This window comes from Anolis sagrei, chromosome X, assembly GCF_037176765.1.
Source record: "Anolis sagrei isolate rAnoSag1 chromosome X, rAnoSag1.mat, whole genome shotgun sequence".
Lineage (NCBI taxonomy): Eukaryota > Metazoa > Chordata > Lepidosauria > Squamata > Dactyloidae > Anolis > Anolis sagrei.
The window spans coordinates 32,678,298-32,691,209 of record NC_090034.1 but is presented as its reverse complement, the minus strand read 5'-3'; the positions used below and the strand labels follow the sequence as shown (position 1 = coordinate 32,691,209).

Sequence of the window (12,912 nt, the reverse complement as noted above, 5' to 3'; positions counted from 1 at the left end):
CTGCCGTTTACCTACTGAGCCCAATTCAAGGTGCAGGTGCTTACCTACAAAGCCCTAAACGGTTTGGGACCTGCCTACCTGCGTGACCGCATCTCCGTATATGAACCCACGCGTTCCCTCTGTTCATCCGGAGAGGCCCTGCTCACGATTCCACCTGCGTCGCAGGCACGCTTGGTGGGGACGAGGGACAGGGCCTTCTCTGTGGTTGCCCTCCGACTTTGGAACACCCTCCCCAAAGACATTAGACTAGCACCTACGTTGGCAGTCTTTAGGAAGAACTTGAAGACCTGGCTATTCCGATGTGCCTTTCCTGAATAGGATAATCTCCAGCACTACGTCCCAGAAGCACTTTATTAGAGCTTAAGATTCTCTGCACATTGCACTTGCCCAGAATTCCAACATATCACCTCTTACACCCAGCATTTTTTAACCTGTACCCTTCATTGGCCCGGCCCTGGTTTTATTGCGTAATAGTGTTATGTTTTGTTGTTGATATTACTTATGTTTTTAATTTGCTTGCATTGTATTGTTCTTGTTTGTTGTTGTTGCTGAGGCCTTTGTAAGCCGCATCGAGTCCTTCGGGAGATGCTAGCGGGGTACAAATAACGTTTAATAATAAAAATAATAATAATTTTCTTGTCACTTGAATCCATTGGTTCTTGTCTCATTCTTTGGAGCAAGAGAGAACAAGTTGGCTTCTTTTTTAACATGGCATCCCTTCAAGCATTTGAAGCTTTCATCTTTCTAATCAGAAATAGTGGAAGTACCTGGGTAACTAAGCTTGGTTTCGACATCTTTTCCTTCTTGGTTGCCACCCACACGTTCCAGGACCAGGATTCCAAGTGACACTAAAACAAGACTATATTATTTCATTTGCCGTGGAACTAGAGTTCTGTTGTACTTTATCTTCTGATGCATGAGAAGTGAGACGTTTTTGTCTCAGTTCCCCATTGAGACAGATCATTGTGATGCCCGCCCTTAATGTAGTCCCATGTAGCACAATAGTACTCCGCCTCATCTTCAGCTTGGACTCCCGCAATGACTAAATTCCAGAGGTTGTTGGAGGCATCAGGGGAGACGCTGAATCTCTCTGGGACCCCTGAGCCCCTACCTTGGTCACTACTGGTATAATAGTGGTAAAGAAACCGAGGGATGCCTCCGGATTTCTGCTGGTACCACCTTGCTCTCTCCTGGCTGATGCTGTATCCACTGTTCATAGCACAAGGGATCCTGACCTCCGAACCCAGAGGTTTAGACATGGAGGACGGTTGGGTCACAACTAGTTGAGTCTCAGAACCTGAAAGAAGGCAAAGGAGAGCGTTACAACCTCAGTGTGGATGCTTAGGATAGGTAAAGACAATGCACCAAGCAACCAATCGGGGGCCCTCACCAAAAACACACAGTGCCAGGAACAAAATGACCGGAAGCAACAACATAGTGACAATCCTTCGCACTGTCTGTTTCTCCTGTGTGCATTTCCCCAGCTCTCCTTCCTTTATCTCCCTTGGCAGAACCAAATTCTACCCCTTTTATGCAAATGTCAGTGCTGGACTAGCTCTTCCTAATCCAGCATCGTGTGATGTCATTGGACGACCAGACTTCAAATACTCAGAGTTTGTTGTTTCCCATTTGCATTGGGATTTGTAATTGTTTTAAAACATACTCCTGTGGTGGACTGAAGACTGCCAAAGAACTATTGAGCTTCTACTTTATTTTTTCCCATTGCTGTGGTGCATAGCTAGCTAGCTAGTTAATGCTATATTTATATATATATATATATATATATATATATATATATATATATATATATTCCAACCTGGTTAGAAGTCTATATAATATAGTTTAGCAGGTCTCTTTCTCTCCGCATGTGCCTCTTCCAATCACTCTTATAAAAGGTCATGCAAGGTACAGGCAGCCCAATTTATTTCTGTTACACCATCCATTCACCATTCAATAAGTAGGTCTACGTATTTTAGACTGATGTCGCACTCTTTCTGACAGCTACCCGAGAAATGTAAGGAATCAGTCCAGATCATGGTGAGTTCTCAAACATGTTGACTCTCCAAACAGCACAGCCCTTTTTACACAGAATACGTTTCAAGTTCAAATTCAAAATGATCTAGTCAATCTTTGGCTAGGGATGGGTGGGATGGAAGGATTTTTAACAAATTGTGTATATGTGTGCCTTCATGTTGCCTGTCAACTTATGGCGACCCAATGAATCTCATGGGGTTTTCTCACTCAATGAATACTCAGAGGTGATTCTGCCAGTGCCTTCCTTGCACAGCTGGATTCTGCCAATGCCTGCCAATGCACAGCTGGATTGTCTTGGTGGTATTTACCACACCAAAAATGACAGACACTTTCTCAGGGTTCTAATGCTGCTCAGTGTTTCCATCTGCTTTTGTCTGAGGCTTCCTCCATTCAATTTAAAACAGAGTGTAGGACAGGTAGGGGATGCTGAACAAGGCAGTCTCACTTCCCCATCTGAGTCAACGTCTGTGGCACCCACTCTCTGTCACCACGGCACAGTAATACACACCTTCATCTTCCTCCAGGGCCCCTGTGATAGTCAGGGACATCACATTGCCTGACCTATAAGCTAAAAAACGGACTGGGACATCCAAGGGACAGGTGCTGGTGTGATGCATCACCAGGCGAGGTGTACTCCCAGGGATCTGCTGGATCCAAAATTGGTAGTTGCCATCCCCAATGTTTCCACTATTCTGTCTGCAAGACAGGGTGACCGTCCTTTCTTGGGCCACCGATTCTGGGTCCTTCAACTGCTGGATACTTGGACCTGAAAGAGAACATAGCAGCCTATGGGTTATTAAGAAAATATTCAGTCTTGCAGCATCAACATACCACTTTCAGCTCATTTTGTCACAAATTCTCCTCACCAACAAAATTGAGGATGGTGAAGAGAAGCAAGAGCTCAGCCATTACGGAAAATCTGTTGAGTTGGTGTTTCTCCATCAAAAGGACTTTATTGGGGTTCTAATGATGCTCTATGTCACTATTCCTTTTCTCCAAAGCTCCCTCCATTCCATTCAATATCAAGAGTAAGACAGGTAGAGAGCTTCTCTTGATGCTCAGGAAAAGCAAAGGGAGTTAGGTTTTGGTCTTACTTCCCCCTCTGAGTCAACATCTGTGTCACTCACTCCCTGTCCACACAACACAGTAATACACTGTTTCATCTTCCACCAGGGCCCCCGTGATGGTCAGGGACATTACCTTGCCCAACCTAGAACCCGAAAAACGGCCCGGGATGTCAGCGGGTCGAGTACTGGTGCTATGCATCACCAAGCGAGGTTTACTCCCAGGTATTTGCTGAATCCACGATGGGTGGTTGCTGTCCCCAATGTTTCCACTGTTGTATCTGCAAGAAAGAGTGACAGTCCCTCCTTGGACCACCGATTCCTGGTCTTTCAAGGTCTGCAACTGCTGAATGCTTGGACCTGGAAGAGAACATAGTGGCTGGTCAGTTATTAAGAAGATGTTCAATCTTGCAGCATCAACGTACCATGTTTCTTTGCTTTTGGCAGTTTATATCACAAATTTTCCTCACCGACAAAACTGAGGATGATGAAGAGAAGCAAGAGCTCAACCATTTTGGAAAATCTGCTGAGTTGATCTTCCTCCACCAAAGGGATCTCAGCTACTCTTCCTCCCAACTTCTCCTAAATCCCCAGTGACAGGAGGGCAGGGCCTACATGCAAATCTACGCCCCTTTAACTATAATCTCCAAAACACATGTGGATTATTCCAAAATACTCGCAGGGAGGTATACATTTCTCCAGTGCAGACATTCTTCAATGCATAATGTGCTTTATACCAATAGAGGTAGTGCTCTTTTTGACCACCACCTCAGCAACCATTGAAAAATGTAAGGAATAAATGAGTCCAGACCATGGTGAGTTCTCAAAAGAGTTGAGTTCTGGGAAGAAATGTGAGGACTCTAAGTGCTCCCCACACTCCCCACATAAATGTGGTCCTTACATGAAAGACCTTCCCTATCTTACCTTCGGCCTTTCAGCACATAGATGATGGCTTTGAAAGGCAGCAGATCACAGGAGCTGTCTTCATAGACCTGTCAGCGGCTTATGATACCGTAAACCACCGCCTCCTCCTGAGAAAAATGTATAATATCACCAAGTACTACCATCTCACCTGCCTCATAGGAAACCTGCTACAAAACAGGAACTTAGAATCATAGAATCAAAGAGTTGGAAGAGACCTCATGGGCCATCCAGTCCAACCCCCTGCCAAGAAGCAGGAATATTGCATTCAAATCACCCCTGACAGATGGCCATCCAGCCTCTGCTTAAAAGCTTCCAAAGAAGGAGCCTCCACCACACTCCGGGGCAGAGAGTTCCACTGCTGAACGGCTCTCACAGTCAGGAAGTTCTTCCTCATGTTCAGATGGAATCTCCTCTCTTGTAGTTTGAAGCCATTGTTCCGCGTCCTAGTCTCCAAAGAAGCAGAAAACAAGCTTGCTCCCTCCTCCCTGTGGCTTCCTCTCACATATTTAAACATGGCTATTATATCTCCTCTCAGCCTTCTCTTCTTCAGGCTAAACATGCCCTGCTCCTTAAGCCGCTCCTCATAGGGCTTGTTCTCCAGACCCTTGATCATTTTAGTCGCCCTCCTCTGGACACATTCCAGCTTGTCAATATCTCTCTTGAATTGCGGTGCCCAGAATTGGACACAATATTCCAGGTGTGGTCTAACCAAAGCAGAATAGAGGGGTAGCATTACTTCCCTAGATCTACACACTATGCTCCTATTAATGCAGGCCAAAATCTCATTGGCTTTTTTTGCCGCCACATCACATTGTTGGCTCATGTTTAACTTGTTGTCCACGAGAACTCCAAGATCTTTTTCACATGTACTGCTCTCGAGCCAGGCATCCCCCATTCATTTTGTTAATTTTGGCCCATCTCTCTAATCTGCCAAGATCGTTTTGAATCCTGCTCCTGTCCTCTGGAGTATTGGCTATCCCTCCCAATTTGGTGTCGTCTGCAAACTTGATGATCCTGCCTTCTAACCCTTCATCTAAGTCATTAATAAAGATGTTGAACAGGACCGGGCCCAGGACGGAACCCTGCGGCACTCCGCTTGTCACTTCTTTCCAAGATGAAGAGGAAGCATTGATGAGCACTCTCTGGGTTCGTCCATTTAACCAATTACAGATCCACCTCACCGTAGTTTTGCCTAGCCCACATTGGACTAGTTTCCTTGCCAGAAGGTCATGGGGGACCTTGTCGAAGCCCTTACTGAAATCCAGGTACGCTACATCCACGGCATTCCCCTCATCTACCCAGCTTGTAACTCTATCGAAGAAAGAGATCAGATTAGTCTGACATGACTTGTTTTGATAAATCCATGTTGACTATTAGCGATGACCGCATTTGTTTCTAAGTGTTTGCAGACCACTTCCTTAACAATCTTTTCCAGAATCTTGCCTGGTATCGACGTGAGGCTGACTGGACGGTAGTTGTTTAGGTCATCCTTTTTTCCCTTCTTGAAGATTGGGACCACATTGGCCCTCCTCCAATCTGCTTGAACTTCTCCCGTTCTCTAAGAACTCTCAAAGATGGTTGCCAATGGTTCCGAAATGACTTCCGCTAGTTCCTTCAATACTCTTGGGTGTAGTTGATCTGGCCCTGGGGACTTGAACTCATTAAAAGCAGCCAGGTATTCCTGGACGACTTGTTTCCCAATTTGGGGTTGGATGTCCTCTAATCCCTCACCCACTCCGTCTTGCTGAGGTTGTAGATGACTTTTTTTTGTGAGAAGACTGAGGCAAAGAAGGTATTAAGTAGTTCTGCCTTTTCCCTATCCCCTGTCAGCATTGCCCCATCTTCTCCTTGAAGAGGCCCTATCGCCTCCTTGTTTTTCCTTTTTTTACGGATATAAGAAAAGAATCCCTTTTTATTGTTTTTAATGTCCCTGGCAAGCCTGAGCTCGTTTTGTGCTTTAGCCTTGCGGACCTTTTCCCTACAGGTGTTGGCTATTTGTTTGAATTCTTCTTTGGTGATTTCTCCCTTTTTCCACTTCTTGTGCATGTCTCTTTTGTGTCTCAGCACAGTTAGAAGTTCTTTGGACATCCATTCTGGCTTCTTTGCACTTGTCCTATTTTTTCTCTTTGTTGGCACGGTTTGCAATTGCGCCTTGTGTATTTCACTCTTGAGAAACTCCCATCCATCCGTAACTCCCTTGTCTTTTAGTATCTGTGTCCACGGAATGCTGCTCAGTGTTTCCTTCATTTTTTGGAAATCAGCTCTCCTAAAGTCCAAAATGCGGGTTTGACTTGTTTTAGTTTCAGCCTTCCTTTGTACCTCAAATTGCAGGAGCACATGGTCACTTGCCCCTAAGGATCCTACCACTTCAACCGCATCGATCAGGTCCTCCGCATTTGTTAGGATGAGATCAAGAGTAGCCAATCCCCTTGTTGCCTCTTCTACCTTCTGGACCATGACATTGTCTGCAAGGCAAGCGAGGAATTTGTTGGACTTTGTACTCTTGGCCGAGTTTGTTTTCCAGCAAGTATCGGGATAGTTGAAATCGCCTATGACTACTACATCTCTTCTCTGTGCCTGTTTGGTCAACTGTTGGCAGAAGACTTCATCAAGTTCTTCCTCCTGGCTTGGAGGTCTGTGGTAGACGCCTACAACAAGATCTGTAGTAGACGCCTACAACAAGACTTCTTTGTTGAGTTCCAGGGCCAGAGAAGCAGATGGTGGAAACAGAAGAACGACCTGCCTCAGGGAAGCGTGCTTGCCCCATCCTTGTTCAACATCTACACAAATGACCAGAAGACTGCCAGAAGAGACAGAGAGTTTCATCTATGCTGATGATCATGCTGTCACTGCTCAAGCAGGGAGCTTTGAGATGGTTGAACAGAAGCTCTCCGAAGCTCTAGGTGCTCTTACTGCCTATTACAGGGGGGAACCAGCTGATCCCTTATCCATCTAAAACACAGACATGTGCCTTTCACCTTAAGAACAGACAAGCATCCTGAGCTCTGAGGATTACCTGGGAAGGAATCCCACTGGAGCATTGCAGCGCATCCAAATACCTGGGAGTCACTCTGGACCGTGCTCTGACCTACAAGAAGCACTGTCTGAACATCAAACAAAAAGTGGGTGCTAGAAACAATATAATACGAAAGCTGATGGCACAACCTGGGGATCACAACCAGATACAGTGAAGACATCTGCCCTTGCGCTATGCTACTCTGCTGCTGAGTATGCATGCCCGATGTGGAACACATCTCACCACGCTAAAACAATGGATGTGGCTCTTAATGAGACATGCTGCATTATCACAGGGTGTCTGTGCCCTACACCACTGGAGAAATTACACTGTCTAGCCGGTATTGCACCACCTGACATCCATCGGGAAGTAGCAGCCAATAGTGAAAGGACCAGTGATATCTCCAGCCCACCCTTTGTTTGGGTATCAGCTAGCACGTCAACGACTTAAATCAAGAAATAGTTTCCTAAGACCTATAGAGACACTCGCTGGAACACCTCAGCAAGCGAGAGTCCAAAGGTGGCTGGCTCAAACCCAGAACCTCAATCAATGGCTGATACCAAATGAGAGACTCCCTTCTGGGCACACAGAAAACTGGGCGACTTGGAAGGCGCTGAACAGACTGTGCTCTGGCACCACGAGATGCAGAGCCAATCTTAAGAAATGGGGCTGCAAAGTGGAATCCACGACATGCGAGTGTGGAGAAGAGCAAACTACAGACCACCTGCTACAATGCAATCTGAGCCCTGCTACATGCACAACGGAGGACCTCCTTGCGGCAACACCAGAGGCACTCCAAGTGGCCAGCTACTGGTCAAAGGACATTTAATCAACTACCAAGCTTGCAAATTCTGTGTTTTGTCTGTTTGCTTGTTTTTGTTAAAAATGTAATACAAATGTCTGGTTGCTGATGACATGATAAATATAATCTTCGGCCTGGACTTCCCATCCAGGTGTTCAGTGTGTAATTGGCTTTGTTTGTCTGATGGCGGAGATGGGCAACAATGAAGATGTTACAAGACATTGGGCTGGGAAGTCCACATTGAACACCTGAAAGACATTTTAAAGGCAAATTTGTAATGATCCATTCAATTTTTAACAAATGATTATGTTGGATTGACAGATGTTTAACAAACTGTGTATGTGTGTGCCTGCAAGTTGCCTCATGACTTGTGGCAAACCCATGAATTCCATGAAGTAATCTCAGGCAAGGAATCCCCAGAGGTGGTTCTGCATCTGAAACAGAGCCTATAACCCATCTGATATTTGTTGGTGGTCTCCCATCCAGGTCTTAGCCAGGGCTGACCCTGTTTAAGATGTAATCTAGTGCCTTGAGCATATTTATCACCCTAAAATGACTTTCTTGAGGTTGTAATGGTGTTCTGTGTCACTATTTCTTTTCTCAGAGGATTCCTTACTTCCATTCCTATATTGACAGGTAGATAGCTTGACAGGAATAAGATGGGTAGATGCTCTTTATGCTCAGGAAAAGCAAAGAGAGTTAGGTTTTGGTCTCACTTCCCTATCTGAGTCAACAATTGTGGTACCTACTCTCTGTCCACAGAGACCAGTAATACACGGCTTCGTCTTCCGCTAGGGCCCCTGTGATTGTCAGGGACATCATGTTGCCCGATCTAGAACCCGAAAAACATCCCAGGGCCGGGTGCTGGTATAATACATCATCCAGCGAGGTTTCCTCCCAGGGATCTGCTGGACCCACCATGGATAGTAGTTTTCAGCAATGTTTCCACTGTTGTATCTGCAAGACAGGGTGATCGTCCCTCCTTGAGCCACTGATTCTGGGTCCTTCAAGGACTGCAACTGCTGGATGCTCAAACCTTGAAGAGAACAAGGTGGCACATCAGATATCAAGAAAATATTCAGTCTTGCAACCAGAGGCGACCCTAGGTAATTTTCAACGGTATTTTGCCCCCCGCCCCAACCAATCACTGATATATATTTTCTGTTCGTCGTGGGAGTCCTTTGTGCCATATTTGGTTCAATTCCATCATTGGTGGAGTTCGGAATGCTCTTTGATTGTACGTGAACTATACATCCCAGTAACTACAACTCGCATATGTCGAGGTCTATTTCCTCCCAAGAGCGCCTCAAGAGTGCCCCTGGGCAAAATCAACTATACTGCAAATGCTTACTTTGCGTAATGGGTTGAGCCGCCCCTGCTTGCAACATCAACATACCATGTGTCTTTGATTTCTGCTCATTTTATCACAAATTCTCCTCACCTACAAAACTGAGGATGGTGAAGAAAAACAAGAGTTCAGCCATTCTGGAAAACCTGTTGGGTTGATCTTCTTCCACCAAAGGGATCTCAACTGCTCTTCCTAACCAACTTCTCTTAAATCCCCAGAGATATTAGGGCAGGGCCTTTATGCAAATCTACTCCCCTTTAATGATAATCTCCCAAACACCAGGGGATTACTCCCAAGTGGCCACAGGAAGAGTTACATTTCTCCAATGCAGCCATCCCACAATGCATAATATGCCTTGGACCAGTAGAAGTAGCAGTCTTTTAAACCATCACCTGAGCAGCCATTGAGAAATGTAAGGAATAGCAGAGTCCTGATTTTGTTTGTCTGATTGCGTGAATGAGCAACCCTGAAGAACTTCAGGAACTCCACTCTGAACAGCTTAAAGACAGTTCAAGTTCAAATTCAAAATGATCCATTTAATCTTTGCAAAAGGGTTGGCTTGGCTAGATAAATAGATGTTTAACAAACTGCATATGTGTGCCTTCAAGTTGTCTTTTGACTTGTGGCAACCCAATGAATCCCATGAAGTTCTTTCAGTCAAGGAATACCCCAAGGTGGTTCTGCCCCTGAAACAGAACCTTCAGCACATCTGATATGTGTTGGTAGTCTCCCATCCAAAGGCTAATCAGGGCTGACCATTTTTAAGATTGGATTGAGTGCCTTGGACATATTTATCACCCTAAAATGGCTTTCTTTGCGTTCTAATGAAACTCTATGTCTTTATATCCTTTTCTCCTAGGTTTCCTCCATTCCATTCAATGTAGAGGCTAAGACAGGTAGAGGGCTACTCTCGATGCTCAGTTTTGATCTCACTTCCCCATCTGAGTCAACAACTGTGGCCCCCACTTCCTGTCCACACAGCACAGTAATACACAGCTTCATCTTCTGCCAGGGCCCCCTTGATGGTCAGGCACATCACATTGCCTGACCTAAAACCTGAAAAATGGTCCGGGATGTCTGCGGGTCGGTGCTGGTATGACACGTCATCCGGCAAGGTTTAGTCCAAGGAATCTGCTGAACCCATGATGGGTAAATGCCATCCCCAATGTTTCCATTATTGTATCTACAAGACAGTGTGACCATCCCTCCTTGGGCCACTGATTCTGGGTCCTTCAAGGTCTGCAACTGCTGGATGCTTGAACCTAAAAGAGACCAAGGTGGCTGATGGGTCATTACGAAAATATTCTGTCTTGCAGCATCCACGTACCACGTGTCTTTGCTTTTAGCTCTTTTGTATCACAAATCTTCTTCACCAACAAAACTGAAGATGATGACAAGAAGCAAAAGCTCAGCCATTCTGGAAAACCTGTTGGGTTGATCTCACGTAAGTTCTCCTATAAGGGAACCTGCTTCTCCTGGGCTTGCCATGGAATCAAACTAGTAGCAGAACACCCTTGTAGGAGAACTTACATTATTCATGCTCCTGTTTTTGATGCTTTTACTACACTCAGTAATTGATGTCCTATACTATGTTTCCTAGCCACTCATATGTATTTCCTGTAGGTCCACTTCGTCGTTGATACTAATAATTTGATGCACTAGAAGAACTTTCCACATTGGAAAATTGCCTATTCTATGACTTCTGCACTTTCACAAGCTACTACCTGAGGAAGACTCTACACAGTCAAACCTGGTCGGTTTAAAATGGAACTTATAAACTTTCATTCATATGATTGGATTTACAACCAGTGATTTACACAGTCCTCCATGTGGAACATGAACTTTGTATGATATTGGACACACAAAGAATGTTTAAGAATGTTGCCATCTATGAGTATGTTGTTTGTAATACATTGATCATATTCCTTTGGATTCTGCTTTAGGAATCATCTGTCTTTCCTATGTAAGGAAGATTTTGGTTATGAGACTTGTATTTTGATTCATTGTTAAGTATACTTTGAACTTTGACAAGCTTTGTTTGTACATTGACTCTTCTGTGGCCATAGCATATACATGAAAAACACTCTTATGATTTACATAATTGGATTATATTTCTGTTTATAGTGGCCTCTTGCCCGTGTACTTCGGGAATCCTTTCTGTTATTATCCACTATGACATTCATCATCTCCCTGCTCCCTAAAGCACATCATAGTTCTTTCCCTAATCCTTTATTTCTGCTTCCTTCCCCAACTGCTGCAGAGGAAGAAGCTTAAGTTCCCCCCATAGCAAATTCAGCAAGCACGGGCAACAGCTACTCTCACTAGTTGAGCAAAGGAAAAACATCTCAACATCAGTGGGGGAACCCACTTTTGGATGCCCTTCGTAGCTTCCGTCACTTCCTCCTCCTGATTCCGTTTCGCAACCTACCAGATTTTACTGGCTCTGTGATTGAGATCTTGCTAGATAATGTGAATATTCCAGTAAGTACTGTTTTTGTAATGGCGCCATTGTGCAGTTCTAGGTGGTCTCTCTTCCAAGTACTTGCTGGGCCTGACCCTGCTTAACTTCCAAGATCACAAAGGATTTAGTATCTTTGGGATACTGGAACACCTAAGTAACCACACATAGCAGCAGGAGAGTTGTGCTGGAAGATGTCTGGAATGGGCTAGTGCTGTTTGGAAACATGGATTCCCCTTCCACAATTCTCCCCAAGAGATTCATGTTGTGATCCAGTTGTGATCCAGCCATGCAAGCTTATGGCCTCATAGATTGGCACCTGTGAAGCCAAATTGATGGTTTGGATGCATGCCAGGTGCCTTTCCCTTTTCAACTTCCTTCTGGCTTGTGCTTTTAATCTCCGAGAGGCTTTTTGTGCCAGTTTCACCTGCGACTGCATCGCAGTGGTACTTGTTGTTATGCCACACTGTGCAGTAATAATCTCCCTCATCTTCCCCTTGCGCTCGGACAATGGTCAGGGTGGCAGTGTTGCCCGAAGTTTCTCCTGAGAAGCGCTCAGAAACTCCAGGGTCTCTTTCCTTGGATCTGTAGATAAGTAAGCGAGGGGCTCGCCCTGGTTTCTGTTGATACCAGGCTGGGCTGACACTACTGATGAAGTCCACCCCAGGCAGCATGCAGGATATGGTCGCCGTTGCCCCCAGGGCCACTGAGGCCAGGCTGCTTTGGGTCAGAGCAGAACTGAAGCCTGGAAGGAGGAGGAGGGGACAACAAAGAGTCATCACACTGATATGTGAGGTTGCCAAGTCCAATGGGAGACAACGCTCAGATGCCTTTCTCAGAAATTGTAAAAAAGGATTTAAGGAGCCATTTCCTTTTCAAAGGGGCTCTACATTATCATCGGAATGGCACAGGATTCCTCCCCACTTGGGTCTAAAATGGTACTGGATACCCAAGACAGGGCAGAATTGTGTTGCATTCAACTGGAGGAGACTCCAATAGCAAATGTGGAATCAATCCCACTACTGACGGGTCGATCCAGTTAGGACCAACTGATAGAATCCAGCCCAACATTCATTGCAAACTAATGGATGCTAGAGATTTGTGGAAAGAACTACTGCAAATAACCATCTGCTTAAACAAGGAGATGTCCTCGCTGAATTCTGCCCAATTTCTCACCAAAGTAATGAGCGAAGAGAAGAAGGGTCAGAAAGAGCCTTGCCATGGTTGAGGGTTGAGTCTGCCTCAGCTGACCCTAAGATCTTCCTA

The 12,912-nt window shown here is 45.2% G+C and overlaps 1 protein-coding gene across 1 annotated transcript in view; it reads right to left on the bottom strand.

Annotated features, from left to right (window-relative positions):
• LOC132781523 (immunoglobulin lambda-1 light chain-like) overlaps window positions 1-12,912 on the bottom strand; it is a 224,553-nt gene extending 211,641 nt beyond the window's left edge. Inside the window, exons 1-2 of the mRNA XM_067473143.1 lie at window positions 12,823-12,912; window positions 12,097-12,391 (exon numbers count right to left, since the gene is read on the bottom strand). Of these exons, the coding sequence (XP_067329244.1) occupies window positions 12,097-12,391; window positions 12,823-12,868 (341 nt within the window). The 5' untranslated portion in view covers window positions 12,869-12,912. The remainder of the gene's footprint in view (window positions 1-12,096; window positions 12,392-12,822) is intronic.